This window comes from Pseudophryne corroboree, chromosome 8, assembly GCF_028390025.1.
Source record: "Pseudophryne corroboree isolate aPseCor3 chromosome 8, aPseCor3.hap2, whole genome shotgun sequence".
Classification (NCBI taxonomy): domain Eukaryota; kingdom Metazoa; phylum Chordata; class Amphibia; order Anura; family Myobatrachidae; genus Pseudophryne; species Pseudophryne corroboree.
This window is the reverse complement of record NC_086451.1, coordinates 36,238,311-36,256,807: the sequence shown is the minus strand read 5'-3', so window position 1 is coordinate 36,256,807 and position 18,497 is coordinate 36,238,311. Positions and strand designations below refer to the sequence as shown.

Sequence of the window (18,497 nt, the reverse complement as noted above, 5' to 3'; positions counted from 1 at the left end):
CTTGGGATACAATTTCTAGCGCCCAAGGATCCACATCTGACAGAACTCAGACCTGGCTGAAGAGTCGAAGACGTGCCCCCATTGGCGCGGACTCCCGCAGTGGAGCCCCAGCGTCATGCGGTGGATTTTGTAGAAGCCGGGGAGGACTTCTGTTTCTGGGAACTAGCCGTAGCAGGCATTCTTTTCCCTCTACCCTTACCTCTGGCGAGGAAGGATGAGCCCCGACCTCTTCTGGACTTATGCAACCGAAAGGACTGCATCTGATATTGAGGTGTTTTCTTTTGCTGTGGGGGAACATAAGGCAAAAAAGAAGATTTACCCGCGGTAGCTGTGGAAACCAGGTCCGCGAGGCCCTCCCCAAATAAAACCTCACCATTGTAAGGCAAAGTTTCTATATGTCTCTTTGAATCGGCATCACCCGTCCATTGGCGGGTCCACAGGGGATGCAGTCAGTTTACCTCCAATCAAAATCCCGACGTTCAAAATCCCGACACCAATTGACCGATGGTCAAAATCCCGACAAGGTCAAAATCCCGACATGGACAAAATACCGACATTTAAAATACCGACAAGGTCAAAATACCGACATGTAAAATACCGACAGGTCAAAATACCGACATGAGTTTTTCATAATTTTTTTCATTGAAACCGACTTGTTCATACTTTACCATCCCAGTGGACCTGGAGGGGGAATATAATAGTGTGCCGAGCGCAGCAAGGCACCGTGCCTGAAGCATGGCGAGCGCAGCGAGCCATGCGAGGGAACGTGGTACACTTTATATGGTGTCCATGTTGACTTATGTTGACATACACACAAAAAACCAACAAAAAACACATGTCTGTATTTTGACCTGTCAGCATTTTACATGTCAGTATTTTGACCTTGTCGGTATTTTAAATGTCGGTATTTTGTCCATGTCGAGATTTTGACCTTGTCGGGATTTTGACCATCGGTCAATTGGTGTCGGAATTTTGAATGTCGGGATTTTGATTGGAGGTATTTCATACCGATCCCGTCCACAGGGCTCGCCTAGCAGAAATTGCCATGGCATTGGCTCTTGAACCCAACAGCCCCACGTCTCTCGCAGCGTCTCTCATATATAAGGCTGCGTCTTTAATATGACCCAAGGTCAATAAAATGCTATCCTTATCTAGGGTGTCAATGTCAGATGACAAGTTATCTGCCCATGCTGCTATTGCGCTACATACCCATGCCGACGCCACTGCCGGTCTGAGCAAGGCACCCGTATGTGTATAAATGAATTTTAAGGTAGTTTCCTGTCTGTGATCAGCAGGATCCTTGAGGGCTGCCGTGTCTGGAGACGGTAGCGCCACCTTTTTGGACAAGCGCGTCAAAGCCTTGTCCACCGTGGGCGAGGATTCCCACCGTAACCTGTCCTGTGAGGGGAAAGGATACGCCATAAGACTTCTCTTGGGAATCTGCAGTTTTTTGTCTGGAGTTTCCCAAGCCTTTTCAAATAAAGCGTTCAGCTCATGAGATGGTAGAAAGGTTACCTCAGGTTTCTTCTCCTTAAACATGGATACTTTCGTGTCAGGCACCGAGGGGTCCTCTGTGATATGCAAAACATCTTTTATTGCAATAATCATATAATGAATACTTTTGGCCACCCTTGGGTGTAACCTCACATCATCGTAGTCGACACTGGAGTCAGAATCCGTGTCGGTATCAGTGTCTGCTACCTGGGACAGGGGACGTTTATGAGACCCTGAAGGGCCTTGTGACACAGTCAAAGCCATGGATTGACTCCCTGCCTTTTCTCTGGACTCTGCTTTGTCCAATCTTTTATGTAATAAAGACACATTTGCATTTAAAACATTCCACATATCCATCCAATCAGGTGTCGACTGTGCCGACGGAGACACCACAATCATCTGCTCTGCCTCCTCCTTAGATGAGCCTTCCGCTTCAGACATGCCGACACACACGTACCGACACCCCCACACACTCTGGGATATATATATATATATATATGGAGACAGTCCCCCAATAAGGCCCTTTAGAGAGACAGAGAGAGAGAGTTTGCCAGCACACACCCAGCGCCACTGGACAGTGGACACTGGAACAAAATCCCAGTCTGTACAGCGCTTTTATATATCAATAATAACACTCACTGCGCCAAATAAATGTGCCCCCCCCCCCCCCCCCCCCTCTTTTTTGCCCTCTGTACTTGTGTTCAGCAGGGGAGAGTCCGGGGAGCAGCTTCTCTGCAGCGTGCTGTGGAGAAAATGGTGCTGGTTAGTGCTGCAGGATCAAGCTCCGCCCACTCAACGTCGGGCTTCGGTCCCGCTCAAATTCTTTATACTGGCGGGGGTTTATTTAATATACTGCCTCCGCAGTATATATATGTCAGCCAGTGTCCCTTGAGGCTTATTATTGCTGCCCAGGGCGCCCCCCCTGCGCCCTGCACCCATACAGTGCCGTCAGCGTGTGTGAATGTGGGAGCAATGGCGCGCCGCTGCGCGGTACCTCAGTGAAGATCTGAAGTCTTCTGCCGCCTTTGAAGTCTTCTTTCTTCTTATACTCACCCGGCTTCTATCTTCCGGCTCTGTGAGGAGGACGGCGGCGCGGCTCCGGGACGAACAGCGAGGATGAGACCTGTGTTCCGACCCTCTGGAGCTAATGGTGTCCAGTAGCCTAAGAAGCAGAGCCTATCATTTAAGTAGGTCTGCTTCTCTCCCCTCAGTCCCACGATGCAGGGAGCCTGTTGACAGTAGTGCTCCCTGAAAATAAAAAACCTAACAAAAGTCTTTTTCAGAGAAACTCAGTAGAGCTCCCCTGCAGTGCATCCAGTCTCCACTGGGCAAAGGAACTAACTGAGGTCTGGAGGAGGGGCATAGAGGGAGGAGCCAGTGCACACCCATTCTAAAGTCTTTAGAGTGCCCATGTCTCCTGCGGAGCCCGTTTATACCCCATGGTCCTTACGGAGTCCCCAGCATCCTCTAGGACGTAAGAGAAATAACAGATGCTGATTGGCGGGTACTTAATCTCTCTCCACTTTATTTCTCTCCAATGCTTGATACATATCTCCCATATCTAGATATCACTTGCCTCACAACCAATACTCTGTTACAAATGTAAGAAGATAAGTCAAGTAAATATAGAGCAGACTAATACCCTTTTCACACCGCCAATGCCGGATCCCACCCGAGAATTGGAAACGGGTCCTTCCCGGGTGGGATCCGGCATTGGCAGCTGCTGCAGGCTTCCCCGACCCGGCAATATGCCGGGCGGGTTGACATAGCAGCGGGGGGCGGAGCCGGCAGTGGGGGCGGAGGTGGCGCTCGGATATGAGATCATCTCCGCGCCGCCTCTCCCTGGGAATGGGTTCCCGGAACGCATCGACCCGGGAGCCCGTTTACGCAGCCACTAACCCGGTATTCAACCCGGGTATAACACTGCTTTATTCCCGGGTTGAATTGCCGGGTCAGGCGACCCGTGATTTCGGCTATGCCCCTTTCACATCGCACGCCGACCCGTGTTATTTGTGCGGTGTGAATGGGGAATAAGGAAGACGATAATTCTGGTCAGCAATAAAACTCATATAACATCATTCTGGCGAACATAACTGAAAACTGTATTGCGTCGACTCAATTGCGGTAGCGCTGCCCATAACACAACGAATCACCGATAATGCTCCCTGATTTCGGGCCAAAATTGTGTATTTTGTGTTCACAGCCCCATATTAAAATGCACAATCTCTGGGTTACGGTAACTGCGTCATACGAGTGCTTTAGAGCGCGGACATCGCTGGCAATTGAATCGACCCCTAGGTGAGATGCTTCATCGCTTGGAGAGAGATAAAGTACCAGCCAGTCAGCTCCTGTAATTTTTTCAAACACAGCCTGTGATATGACAGTTTGGAGCTGATTAGCTGGTACTTTATCTCCATCCACTTTATCTCTCCCCAAGCGATGATGCATCTAGCTTCTTGATTCTGAGCGTAGCGTGCATTATAATACTACTCATAAGACCTACCACAGGTGCTGCCCAGTAGTGTTGTTCTGCTGTCTTCATTAGAAGATACTTCTGGGTTGTTGTTTTTTATTAAGTACATTTTAACGAACTGCTTCCTATGAATAAGTAAGGATAATCCTCATGAATCCTGACCTAGTTTTTTTGGCATAAACGCATTATGGGCCTAATTGAGATGTGAATGGAGTTATTGGAAGCAGCAGTGATAGCGCTGTGTGGTGATGCAGCAGGAGGCCTCTATAACAAGCAGATGCCTCCTGCTGCAGTAGTGATGCGAGATGTGTCATAGGACGCAGCATCGAATCTCTCATCCACCATTGGGCACTTGCGGCACCCACGGTGAGATGCAAGCCATCTGTCGCAGAGGCCAGTTGTCACAGAACTAGGTATGTTTGCACTCAGGGATTCTTCCGATGGTCAGGAAGAAGAACATGAGCTGTGAGGGAACTGAGGTGGCCGAATATAAGTCCTCCTCATGCAAGAGCACTATGGGCCGGACTGGTTACTGGTTAGTTTGAGAACCGGGCTGGTTACCAATGTGCCTGAAACGGGCTGGTTACCGGAGCACTACGGACCAAACTGGTTACCGGTGAGTCTGAGAACCGGGCTGGTTACCGGAGCACTAAGGACGGGACTGGTTACCGGTGAGTCTAAGAACTGAGTTGTTTCCCGGATAATACAGGTAGCGCACAGTGAACCGGGCTGGGTACCGGATATAGCTGGTAGCATAACGTGAACCAGGCTGGGTACCGGATATAACTGGTAGTGCAACTGTGAACCGGGCTGGGTACCGGATATAACTGGTAGCGCAACGGTGAACCGGGCTGGGTACCGGATATAACTGGTAGCGCAACGGTGAACCTGGCTGGGTACCAGAGATAACTGGTAGCTCAACGGTGAATCGGGCTGGGTACCGGATATAACTGGTAGCGCAACGGTGAACCTGGCTGGGTACCAGATATAACTGGTAGCTCAACTGTGAACCAGGCTGGGTACCGGATACAACTGGTATAAGTCTTTCCCTAGTTGAAAACTGGAACAGATGTGAGCCTGCAAACGTAGCTGGGGAGCGACGATACTCAGGCACCAAGGCTTTGCCCAGCGCTTCCTTTTAAACCTTCCGCTCTGTTCTCATTGGCGGGAGGGGTCATGTGATGCTCTAGATCCCGCAAATGGTCCATTCCTGTCATGTGACTGCCGGGAGTAATGGCGGTGCCCATGGAGACAGCGGGAGGCCCCGCCGACAACAAGCTGAGACCAGCGGCCTCTAAGATGAGCACTACTCCTGCCCCAGGGATTCAGCACACATCGCAGTGGTAAGCGCGGCGGCCGCCACTCCCTGGTTATGACACCAGGAAATCTCCATCTTACGACAGAGATCCCTGGCCTCTTCCCACCCCCTAAACGGCGGCAACATGCCTCCATTTTCACAAACGGAGGCCATCGCCGTCCCCTTCTCATCCCCCGAACAGCAGCAGACTGTCAGTCACAATATTTTCAGTCCTTAATTGAGATTTTATACTTGTTATTATCATTATTATTGTTAATAAAGTACAGAAAATATTGTGAAAAAGTGCAAGCGGACCTACCGTTGAAATATTAACCAGTATTAAATGTGGAATAAAGTGTTAAATGGACATCCCATAGGATAATAAACAAAAAAGTCACCCAGAGTAATATCTAGTGGGTCGGGGGGGGGGGTGACACCATCCAAGTGGGTGAAATAAAAATGATGGAAGCCGGGGACTGGGCGATGCATGATAACATCACAGTGCAGCGTCCGGCTCCTCATCACTGAGGCACTGCCCAGCTGCTCCGCTGCAGAGCCAGAGCACCTGCCTTAGCTCCTCACTTCCTGTTCTGGGTGGCCGCTATTTACTGTGGGTGGGAATAAGACGTTTCATCTCCTGCAGTCTGAGGGAGGTCAGAAGAGAGGACAGACTCAACGGCGCCTGGAGCTGCAAAGAGCTCTATTTGTGGTACTCCCTGCCTATTAAGTAAACATAACTGGGGGAGAGGGAGCACTGTACATTGAGGGGGAGGGGCGCTACATCTAGGATAAATGTAAATGGATGGTAGAGAGGGCACTGCATAGGCAAATGGGGGGGGGGGGGGGTTCAGTTGCCCAGAAACCCCCCTCTGCTTGGCCAGCAGCTCAGATTATGACCACAATAGTATATAATACAATTGCTAGAGCGGCTGCAACAACATGCAGTTTAAGGGACAGAGCAGAGCTGCTGCACATGCCCAGTCGTAGTAGCATCTTCTACCAAGTTTGCTGTGTGTGTGGATCTGAGTGCTGAATCAGTGCACTGGACCAGAGGGTAGCAGCCAGGAAGAAGAGACAGGCATCTTACCATGAGGTGGGAGAATGAGTACTTAGGCTAGGGTAGGTTTAGGTTAGGCTCTTACACCCGCCCACCTCACCTGCCCGGATGTGCTTCCAGCTAGGGTTAGATGTGCACAGTGGGCCTCATTCAGAAGCGATCTCTGCTACAACAGCGATCGCACTCTGAAGCCCTTTACGCAGTGCACTCGCGCAGTGGGTGCACTGCGAACGTGCACCACATCTCACTGGTGCGATCACCTCTACCTGATTGACAGGCAGAGGCGGTCGCAGGGCAGGAGGGGGCGTGCCAACGGCATTAGAACGCCATTGGGGGGGGCGCAGTCCGGACAATGCAGGTGTGTCTGGACCGTTGCAGAGGCGGGCTGCGGCAGCTGCGTGACGTTACAAGCAGGCGCTGCAACCAAAAACATGGCAGGTAGCTGCCTGCCAGCGCAGCTAGGCTGCGCAGGCAGGGAGCTACTCGCCAGGTGCGAGAGCATTGCTGCCGTGCGATGCTTTTGCACCTGTGCAGGGGTGGGGCAAGTCCTGGCATGGGGGCGGACTAGCCCTGTGTTGGGCATCCCCTAGCATGTCAGAGAATCTGGGCACATCTACGATCAGGTCTGAATCACCCCCAGTAGCTATTCACCGCAGAGCAGCAAGGACAGGGGGCCTCCCAACTGCCCCCCTTCCACCATGGGACACTGCGGCCCAACGATGGGACAGCGGGACAGTGCCCCAAAAAAAGGGACTGTCCCGTGAAAATGGGGACAGTTGGCAGGTATGCATTAATACAAAAAATCATTACTAAGGACTCTATATGGTCTGATATGAGTGGAAGCCCATGGGGAGGAGACACCATGAGTGACGCCAACCCTAGTGATGTCACTGGTAATACCCAGCGAGATGTTTGTGAATTACCAGATGAATAGAGGGGGTGATTCAGACCTGAATGCTCGCTAGCATTTTTTGCTGCGATCAGGTCAGAACTGCGCATGCGTATGCACCACAATGCGCAGGCGCGTAGCACGGGTACAAAGCGGATCACCGCTCAGCGATGGGTTTGTGCGAAGAATCCATTTGCACGAGCGATCGCAAGGAGATTGACAGGAAGAGGGCGTTTGTGGGTGTCAACTGACCGTTTTCTGGGAGTGGTTGGAAAAACACAGGCGTGTCCATGGGTTTGCAGGGAGGGTTCCTGACGTCAATTCCGGTCCAGGACAGGCTGAAGTGATCGCAGCAGCTGAGTAAGTCCTGGGCTGCGCAGAGACTGCACAAAATCAGTTTGTACAGCTCTGCTACACATGCGTTCTCACACTTGCACAGCTAAATTGGCACTCCCCCTGTAGGCGGCGACTATCTGATCGCAGCAGTGCTAAAAAAAACCCTAGCGAGCGATCAGGTCTGAATTAGGCCCAGAGTCTTTTAGCAAAATCCTTTGCAGAGATGATGCAATCCACAGGCTGATATACAGAGTCGGCCATAGGCATAAGCAAACTAGGCAATTGCCTAGGGCATTCGATATGCCTAGGGGCATCAGCAGCTTCTGCTGATTAAAATGATATGCGGCATGCCTATATTCTGTGTGTAGCATTTCATATGCAGATACAGCCACAGTCTCACACAGTATATAGGCATGCTGCATATCATTTTAATCAGCAGAAGCTGCTTGTGCATCCTAGCCACATAGCAATGCAAATATGATTCATTTTCATAAAAAAGGTGCCTGACGTTAGCATTGAGGCAAGATTTATGAGGACACATCTGTATCCAAGCAGAGGCAGAGGTCACAGTGTTAGTGGCAGTGTGAGTGCTGTGTGCATGTGAGTGGGTTGGTTGTGCAGTAGTGTTCAGAATATGTGTAAGGAGCATTATGTGTGTCATGTAAAAATGCATTAATAATGTGCGATATATGTGTAAGGGGCACTATGTGTGTCATTATGTGTATAAGGGCATTAATAATGTGCGGCATATGTGTAACAGGGTACTACTGTATGTGTGTCATTATGTGTATAGGGGCACTAATAATGTGCAGCAAATGTGTAGGGGCACTATGTGTGTCTTTATGTGTATAAGGGCATTAATAATGTGCAGTATATGTGTAAGGGACATTATGTGTAAAAGAGCATTAATAAAGGTTGTCATAATGTGTAAGGCGCATTATGTTTATAAGGACATTAATGTGTCTCATATGTGTAAGGGGCATTACTGTGTGGAATTAGGTGTATAAATGCATTACTAATGTGTGGCATTATGTGTATAAGGTGCTCTACTATGTGGCGTTGCGTATAGAAAGGGCACTACTGTGTCGTCTAATGTGAATAAAGAGCAATAGAGTGTGGTGTAATGTGAATAAAGAGCAATAGGGTGTGATGTAATGTGAATAAGGGGCTCTACTGTGAGGAGTAACGTTTAAGGTAAAGTGATACTACTGTGGGATGTAATATGAATTATGGACACTATCACATGATCAAATGTGAATAAAGTTGCAGTACTGAGTGGCGTAATTGGAATTGGGGTTACTATTGTGTGGCCATGCCCCTTGCCAGCAAAAACACACCCCATTTTGGGCTGTGCGCCAAATGTGCGAACTGTTCCTATTTAAAATTTAGGGGGTACAAACACCAAAATAAGGACTGCTATGGGTGAGGGGTGATGGTGCTGGGAAAGAGGTGCAAGGTCAGAGGCGGAACCAGCGGTGGTGCTAGGGGGCACCAGCCAAAATCTTGCCTAGGGCATCATATTGGTTAGGGCCGGCTCTGGTGATATAATCTGAAGAAGGTGTGGGGATACCACAGCAAAATGCGTGAGCTGTGTTTTAATCACTTTTGACTAAAAAGTTTTGGTGGCTATTTTGGCTGCCATTCATGTCAACATGTCCTTACTGTACTCTGGCCCATGTCTACACGTTCCCTCAATACGCTCACTACAACCCCAGTCTTGGCCCACCTATATGTGCAGTCGAGTTGCAAGTTCAATTTGTGCTGGGGGGGAGCGTGTAAGCATAGGTGTGCGCAGGGGGGTGCCTGGTGCGCACAGGCACCCCCTAATGTCTGGCACCCCGATCTCACATGCCTGATGCAGCGATCGCCGAGTAGGCCGATTACTGTCCCCTCTGCACTGCACCCTGTCAGGACTGCATTACTGTCCGGAGGTATGGGTTAATCAAGGGTGCCACTGCCACCGGCTTTCAAACTCCCGGATCCACCTCCATGTACAAAAACAGCGTGATGTGACATGATTACGTCATGCTGCTCGCACCCCCACCCGCCACATGCCCACCTCTCTCCTTCTATGCTATGCCAACGCCAGCCACTGATGAGGATCAGCATGCAGCCAGCGTTCCTCTTAGGAAGACAAATTCAATACTGGCAGGCAGTCGGCAGCAACATTGACACATCACTCATTTTTCCAGCAGCAGTACTAGTCTGCGACTGTCAGTGAGTGGCTGACTTGTAAGTAAGCTGCTGCAGCTTGCAGGGGAAAGAGAGGGGGAGCCAGACCAGGCTGAGGAGGAGCAGTGTAATTGCAGTGAGTGCCATCAGGGGTGTTTGGTGCACACCACAACATCTGACAATGTATCTGCTTTATTAGGATTGGTTCAAGGGTGAATATTTTATATTATGTTGACCGACAATAGATGGTGGTAGACACGCCCCCAAAAGGCGGTGCTAGACACACTTCTCCGATGGTGCACCCCCTAATAAAATGTGCTGCGCACGCCTATGCGTGTAAGTCTAAGGTTTGCTGCAATTCATGGAAGTGGGCGGGATCATAGAGACTGGTTACAACGGTTCTAAACAATGAAGTTTTTTTTCATCATCACTTATTTTAATTATTGACTATCTCAATGTTGTAAATCTGTTAGGTTCAAAATATTTTTACAAAATTTGTAAAATTGTTGGGGAACGGGACAAAATTGCAAACCGTCAGGAAAGGTGGAACAATGTAAAAAAAAAAAACAACAACAAATGGAAATGTCCTGGCAAAAACAGGTCTATAGTTACCTTGCCAAAATATTAATCTTTATGTAACAATTGTCATAGTGGTATTTATTACCATCTGCTACATTATTTCTATGAATAAAAGGGAAATGCATGAAATCTGCCCATAGCAACTTATCAGCTTGTATCTATCATGTTATAGAATATACTGGATAAATGATAGGTACAGGCTGATTTTGGAATGTAACCATTATATCCCTCTGAACCCGTAACCTAAGCTGCTTTCAGTTATCTGAGGGATAATCCTCTTTCTCATCATTATATACTGATTTGGTGGCCTTCCACTTGTTAGGCTCATTAATACATGTGCCACGTGGCTACCCTTCCTTCTGCTGTAGTGTGTAGTGTGTTAGTAATTACCAGTTAATTCCCTTTGATTCAAGCAGGAGTTTCCCGTGTCAACCCCTGGTAGATATCGCAGGGAGCTACAATCGTGTAGAGCAAGAGGTTTATTTACTAAAGGTCCATTTATATAGATTCTAAATTGTTCTCAATCGATGTTGGATTGCAGGGGCTGAAATTCATATTTACTAACAGATGATTTTTTTTATATTAATTTTTAAATGTTAGTAAATGTGTGTTTTAGTCCCGGGAGCACAACACGGATGTTGATTGATTTGAATTCGATGAATATCGATCTTTAGTAATTATACCCCTAAAAGTCTGAATTGTGTGGAGGCACTGGATCACAGCAGAGGTGAGGACAATCCAGAGTTGCAATAACTCAACCCCAGTACATGCAGGGACCAGGGCTACGTGTAAAACAGTTGATTACAAAATCATTGTAATCTTAAAATGGGCCACCAGCCGTAAATGAATTGCAACAATGATTCATTTTCTGGGAAGGTATGCCCCTGGCCACACGCACTAATCTTGAACAGAATCCCACTAATTTCTTAAAACATCCCTATACAACCTGAAAACCTCACACCTGTCTTGGTTTATGTGTGACAGTCTCAGTTTGAGAGGTGGCATGGTGCATGCAGCAATTAAAGAAATTGACCTCAGGTGAGGAGAAACGCGTTGGAGTTTGATGTTGTCAGGCACGAATGTGTATACTGAACAGCCATAAGAATATATGTTCCCCTCACTGTGCCATCCTCTATCTACATGCCTCCTCCTCACTTGTGTGTACCCAATATCCATCCCTCCTCACCAGTCTGGGCTCAATGTGCCCCATCCTCACCATATATGACCTCACAACCCCTTCTCACTTGCTTTTGCCTATTGGCCTATTGCCTTCTTCTCACCAGTCCGTGCCCTACATGTCCTCCCCCTCTCCTGCTTGTGCTTATATGTCCTTCACCTGACCATTATATCCCCACATGTCCCTTCCTCACCTGCTTATACAGTATGTCACATAACGCGTTTCGCTGTCTTTTGGCAGCTTTGACAAAGCTGCCCAAAGACAGTGAAACGCGTTAGTTAATCAGCCTCTGGACCAAGACACAGCCAGTCTACTATCTTGGGACACTGAAAGCCATTGGAAGTGAAAAATCCAGCTACATTTGTAGATACAAAAAAGGGGCATCCAGTACAGTTTGTGTTTGGACCTCAGTGTTGCGCTCTGGACCTCTGCTAAGTGGAATACCCAACCACAGATATCTACTGGTAACTATTTGCCCAAAGACTGGATCACACTCTTTTTGAAGGGCTTAGAATGTCCATCCCTTACTGGCATACTTGAGTGTCTAATTGACTCATATATTGCGGCACAGAGACTGACAATAAGGCCTTTGATATTAATGACATTTTTAAAACCTTAAGGTACATTTTAATATTTAAAGCTATTTGTATGCTATTTCTATTGATGTATACTTATGAATAAACACATCATTTGTTATGTAACCACCTGTCTGTTTTAGATTTAGCGCTGTTTTAGTTTATATATTTTTAGGTGATTTCCTATCACAGAGGCTGACTACCTCTGGTGTAACAGCAGCTTGAGAAAACAGCTCAGAATTTAGTGCCTGACTTTCATATTCATTATTTAATACGTATAATCTTTTCACAATTGACCACTTAACTGACAATTCCACCCCCCCGCCCCCCCCACGCGCACACACACACACACACACACACACACACACACACACACACACACACACACACACACACACACACACACACACAAAAAAAACCTCTCAAATTGTTAGGTTATTACCTAATAAAGTTTAGAAAGTATTTTTAATAAAATAAAGTGAGTGTGATGTGTCAGTGCTCAGTGAGTGTGATGTGTCAGTGCTCAGTGAGTGTGATGTGTCAGTGCTCAGTGAGTGTGATGTGTCAGTGCTCAGTGAGTGTGAGGAGTCAGTGCACAGTGAGTGTAAGGGGTCAGTGCTCAGCGAGTGTGGGGAGTCAATGCTCAGCGAGTGTGGGGAGTCAGTGTTCAGTGAGTGTGGGGAGTCAGTGCTCAGTGAGTGTGAGGACTCAGAGTGCTCAGTGAGGAGTCAGTGCTCAGTGAGTATAAGGATTCAGGGATCAGTGAGTGTGAGGACTCAGTGCATGTAAGGAGTCAGGGATCAGTGAGTGTGATGAGTCAGGGATGAGTGAGTGTGATGAGTCAGGGATCAGTGAGTGTGAGGAGCCAGTACTCAGTGAGTGTGAGGAGTCAGTACTCAGTGAGTGTGAGGAGTCAGTGCTCAGTGCGTGTGAGCAGAGTCAGTGCTTGGTGAGTGTGAGCAGAGTCAGTGATCAGTGAGTGTGAGGAGTCAGGGATCAGTGAGTGTGAGGAGTCAGGGATCAGTGAGTGTGAGCAGAGTCAGTGCTCAGTGCGTGTGAGGAGTCAGTGCTCAGTGCGTGTGAGGAGTCAGTGCTCTGTGAGTGTGAGGATTCAGTGCTCTGTGAGTGTGAGGAGTCAGTGCTCAGTGGGTGTGAGCAGAGTCAGTGAGGAATCAGTGCTCAGTGAGTGTGATGTGTCAGGTATCAGTGAGTGTGAGGAGTCAGTTCTCAGTGAGGAGTCAGTTCTCAGTGAGTGTGAGGAGTCAGTGCTCAATGAGTGTGGTGAGTTAATGCTCAGCGAGTGTGGGGAGTCAGTGCTGAGTGAGTGTGAGCGGAGTTAGTGATCAGTGAGTGTAAGAAGTCAGTGCTCAGTGAGTTTGAGGAGTCAGGGATCAGTGAGTGTAAGGAGTCAGTACTCAGTGAGTGTAAGGAGTCAGTACCCAGTGAGTGTGAGGAGTCAGTGCTCGGTGAGTGTGAGGAGTCAGTGATCAGTGAGTGGTCAGTGCTCAGTGAGTGTGAGGAGTCAGTGATTGGTGAGTGTGAGTGGTCAGTGCTCGGTGAGTGTGAGGAGTCAGTGATCAGTGAGTGTGAGGAGTCAGGGATCAGTGAGTGTGAGGAGTCAGGGATCAGTGAGTGTGAGGAGTCAGGGATCAGTGAGTGTCAGGAGTCAGGGATCAGTGAGTGTCAGGAGTCAGTACTCATGAGTGTGAGGAGTCAGTGCTCAGTAAGAGGAGTCAGTACTCAGTGAGTGTGAGGAGTCATTGCTCGTGAGTGTGAGGAGTCAGTGATCAGTGAGTGTGAGTGGTCAGTGCTCGGAGTTAGTGATCAGTGAGTGTGTGTGGTCAGTGCTCGGTGAGTGTGAGGAGTCAGTGATCAGTGAGTGGTCAGTGCTCGGTGAGTGTGAGGAGTCAGTGCTCAGTGAGTGTGAGGAGTCAGTGCTCAGTGAGTGTGAGGAGTCAGTGCTCAGTGAGTGTGGGGAGTCAGTACTCGGTGAGTGTGAGGAGTCAGTACTCGGTGAGTGTGAGGAGTCAGTACTCTGTGAGTGTGAGGCGTCAGTACTCTGTGAGTGTGAGGCGTCAGTACTCGGTGAGTGTGAGGAGTCAGTGCTCAGTGAGTGGTCAGTGCTCGGCAGGGGCGGATTGGGACCAAAAAACGGCCCTGGAAAAATTTGTAATAGTGGCCCCACATGGGCAGCACCAGAGGTGTAAGGTCTAGCCATGGGCCATGGCAGCAGCACCCTCCCCCCCAAGACTTTCCAGGTAGTGGGCATGTCCACAGTGGCGGATCCAGGGGGGGGGCACTCGGGCCCGTGTGCTCCCCTGTCATTTGTGGCCCCATCCGTGTCCCCCCCCTGCTTGTGTCACTGAGACACGCTACCGCTCAGTCCAGCGGCAGCGTGTCTCAGCTGTGAGGAGGAGAGCGCGGCTATCTGGCGGCGTGTTGCGGACTTCAAACCAGCCGCCGGTTCGTGAGCCAATCAGAGCTCGCGGAACGGCAGACAATCAGGAGCTCTGATTGGCTCACGAACTGGCGGCTAGTTTGAAGTCCTGCACGCTGCCAGACATAGCCGCGCTCTCCTCCTGACACCTCAGAGCCGGGCAGAGAAGCAGCAGCAGTAAGCAGCTGCAGAACTGCTGTGGGGGCATTTGTATACCTGCTGTGGGGGCATTTGTATACCTGGCACTGTGAGGGCAATTGTATACCTGGCACTGTGGGGGCAATTGCATACCTGGCACTGTGGGGGCAATTGTATACCTGGCACTGTGGGGGCATTTGTATACCTGACACTGTGGGGGCATTTGTGGATCTGGCACTGTGGGGGCATTTGTGGATCTGGCACTGTGGGGGCATTTGTGGATCTGGCACTGTGGGTGCAATTGTGGATTTGGCACTGCACTATTGGGGGCATATGTCTGTGTATCACGTCTCATTTTAATTGCCCACACTCACTAAATGACTGCGGGCATTACTACAGGCAACATTACTACTGGGGGCAATACGGGCATTGCATAAGGGGCACCACTACTATGGGGTCTATATAAGGGGCACTACCAGTACAGTGGACATTGCATAATGAGCGCTACAACTGTGGGCATTGTATAAGAAGCGTCACCTCACATGCACCGAAGCCGCACGCAAATGTACTTCCCCTTCCATGGTGCCCCCCCTATCATTTTCTTCTGTATCCGCCCCTGCATGTCCAGCATCAAGGGGGTAGTTAAACAGAAATAAAATTAAATATTATGAGCACATTATATGATACACCTTCAGAATTTAGGAAACTATCTCATTCTTTAGAAAGATATATTTTCTTGCTTATTACACCAACCGTATCCCAATCACTATTCACTCAATCTTATATGTGAGCCAAGCAGGCAGACAGAGCATACACTAGATCATCTGCAATCACAGGCTAAGTGGCAAAGTCATTTTCATATATGCAAATTATTTTGCATCTTATTCATTATTTCTATAAAAAGGACCACATGTCCTCAAACAAAACAGGCCCCACGGGTGCGTCGGCCCACCGGGGATCTTCCCTGTAAACCCTATGGCCAATCCGCCTCTGGTGCTCGGTGAGTGTGAGGAGTCAGTACTCGGTGAGTTGGGGAGTCAGTGCTCAGTGAGTGTGAGGAGTCAGTGAGTGGTCAGTGCTCGGTGAGTGCTCAGTGAGTGTGTGAGTGGTCAGGGATCAGTGACTGTGTGAGTGGTCAGGGATCAGTGAGTGTGAGTGGTCAGGGATCGGTGAGTGGTCAGGGATCAGTGAGAGGAGTCAGTACTCTGTGAGTGTGAGGAGTCAGTGAGTGTGAGTGGTCAGGGATCAGTGAGTGTGAGGAGTCAGTGCTCAGTGAGAGGAGTCAGTACTCGGTGAGTGTGAGTGGTCAGGGATCAGTAAGTGTGAGTGGTCAGGGATCAGTGAGTGTGAGTGGGCAGGGATCAGTAAGTGTGAGTGGTCAGAGATCAGTGAGTGGTCAGGGATCGGTGAGTGTGAGTGGTCAGGGATCAGTGAGTGTGAGGAGTCAGTGCCCAGTGAGAGGAGTCAGTACTTGGTGAGTGTGAGGAGTCAGTGCTCAGTGAGTGTGAGTGGTCAGGGATCAGTGAGTGTGAGTGGGCAGGGATCAGTGAGTGTGCGCTCGCTCTCATAACACATCTGAATCTGATTCTTTTTCTCTGCTCTAAAAATCAAACCGAACGTCTCCTACCTGCCGACCAATGAACGGCGAGCAGAGGTGCGTCTCGACCAATGGGCGGCGAGCAGGGGGCCAGAGGGTGACGCCGGGTCTCAGTACTCGGCAGCGGCGTGTCGGAGGAGTCGGGGCTGCCGCACACAGAGCGCCCGGTGCCCGGGTCCCCATGGAGCCGCCGGCGGGCAGCATGAGCCAGGGGCTGCCCCGCGCCTTCCTGCACAGCCTGCGGACGCTGTTTGATCTCCTGGATGACGGGCGGCGGGGCTACGTACACATCCAGGAGATAGAGCTGCGGTGGCGGGGGGCGGACACCCGGGAGCTGCCCCCCGGGGTGCTGCACTGCCTTCGGAAGGTGGCGCCCCCCGACGGCTACCTCACCTTTGACCGCTTCGTCCTGGGGCTCCGGACCTCCATGCTGAACGCCCAGAACCGGGAGAACCAGCAGCTGAGGGCGCCCCGAGCTCCTGCCAGAGCCCCCGGGAAAGCGGGGTACCCCTGCAAGCCCCAGCCGCTGGGGGTGCGCTCCATCAACGGCTCCCACCCCCCCGACAGCAGGACGGCCGGCTGCACGCTGGTGGGGAGACCCCGAACAGGTAATGGGGGGGTTCGGCCTGGGGGAGGAGTGGGGGGGACAGGTTATATGGGGGTGTGCGCTGGGAAAGTGATCTGAGGATGCAGGACAAGAGAGGGGACACTGGTGAAGTGACCGGGGGCAAGGGGGAGGCCCAAGTGGGGTGACTAATGGGGGAGACCCTTGTGGGGTGACTGGGGACTGATGTGGGAGGCCTTGGAGAGATGACTGGGGGCAAATGGTGGGGACTGTGGGGTGACCGGGGACTGACTGGGGAAGCACAGGTGGGGTAAATGGGGGAGGCCCTGGTGGGAGCGACTTGGGGCCAGTGGGGTAGGCCCTGGTGGGAGCGACTTGGGGCCAGTGGGGTAGGCCCTGGTGGGAGCGACTTGGGGCCAGTGGGGGAGGCCCTGGTGGGAGCGACTTGGGGCCAGTGGGGGAGGCCCTGGTGGGAGCGACTTGGGGCCAGTGGGGGAGGCCCTGGTGGGAGTGACTTGGGGCCAGTGGGGGAGGCCCTGGTGGGAGTGACTTGGGGCCAGTGGGGGAGGCCCTGGTGGGAGCGACTTGGGGCCAGTGGGGGAGGCCCTGGTGGGAGCGACTTGGGGCCAGTGGGGGAGGCCTTGGTGGGAGTGACTTGGGGCCAGTGGGGGAGGCCCTGGTGGGAGTGACTTGGGGCCAGTGGGGGAGGCCCTGGTGGGAGCGACTTGGGGCCAGTGGGGGAGGCCATGGTGGGAGCGACTTGGGGCCAGTGGGGGAGGCCCTAGTGGGAGCGACTTGGGGCCAGTGGGGAGGCCCTAGTGGGAGCGACTTGGGGCCAGTGGGGGAGGCCCTGGTGGGAGCGACTTGGGGCCAGTGGGGGAGACTGTTGTGTGTAGACCGGGGGCAAGGGGGGAACCCTGGTGTGGTGACCTGACAAGGGGCGGGGGACGCTGGTGGTCCGAGAGGTGTTCTAGTTTCCATTACCCTGGGCTGGTACCACCTCCTCTAACCTCTGCATATTATCAGATAAGTTACCTCTCTGGACCCCCAACTCCCAAGCTGTATACTGTACTCTTCCCCCTTACATGCCTTGTGTCCTGGTGCCCTTACTACACCTCTCGCCCCATGAGAATGCCCTCATGTTATGCAGTCAGGGTAATTTATATTGCATCCTCATGAAATGTGCGCTATAACTGAGCGTCCCTATAGCTGCATTGTATGTAATGTGTGCTAACAGCCTAGGAACGGAATGAACTGGATTTGTCATTGGCATTATGTTCAAACCTTATGCCCGTCATGCAGGGTAGGTGGCGCAGGGAAACAGTCCTGCCCCTGCCACCCTCTCTGAATGTGGTCAGGCAGCCACTAATATTAACTATTATGGTATGACCCACTAAAACCTTAAAAGCAGAGCACGTCTTTATGTACTTATTAGCCTTGTCTTGTTACTTGGTCTTCACATCATTGTGCAGGTCCAGAAGGTCTGGATCCAGGGTCTGCAGGTAAATTGCCCTCCCCTGGTTCCTTTACAACCCCTAGAAGATCTGTGTATCTCAGGCTAGCAGTGTGTGAATGAATTATAGTCCCTCCTGGCGTTGAAGCTTACAATCTAATTTGCCTACCATAGTCCACAAGCCACCGACATCTGGACCATTTTAGGCACTCTAACCAGTTAACCTGGCAGTGTGGCTTGGCAGGCAGCACAGCTCCA

General features: G+C 50.7%; 2 protein-coding genes across 3 annotated transcripts in view; one reads left to right on the top strand and one right to left on the bottom strand.

Annotated features, from left to right (window-relative positions):
- The window catches only part of LOC134948333 (degenerin unc-8-like), a 72,361-nt gene extending 55,057 nt beyond the window's left edge, over positions 1-17,304 (bottom strand). Inside the window, exon 1 of one of the 2 annotated variants that reach the window (XM_063936255.1) lies at positions 16,252-17,304. In XM_063936255.1, coding sequence (XP_063792325.1) covers positions 16,252-16,425 — 174 coding nt within the window. In that variant the 5' untranslated portion in view covers positions 16,426-17,304. The remainder of the gene's footprint in view (positions 1-16,251) is intronic. The other variant, XM_063936256.1, reaches the window with a different exon arrangement.
- The window catches only part of SAPCD2 (suppressor APC domain containing 2), a 49,215-nt gene continuing 47,141 nt past the window's right edge, over positions 16,424-18,497 (top strand). The window contains exon 1 of the mRNA XM_063938484.1: positions 16,424-16,829. Coding sequence (XP_063794554.1) covers positions 16,424-16,829 — 406 coding nt within the window. The remainder of the gene's footprint in view (positions 16,830-18,497) is intronic.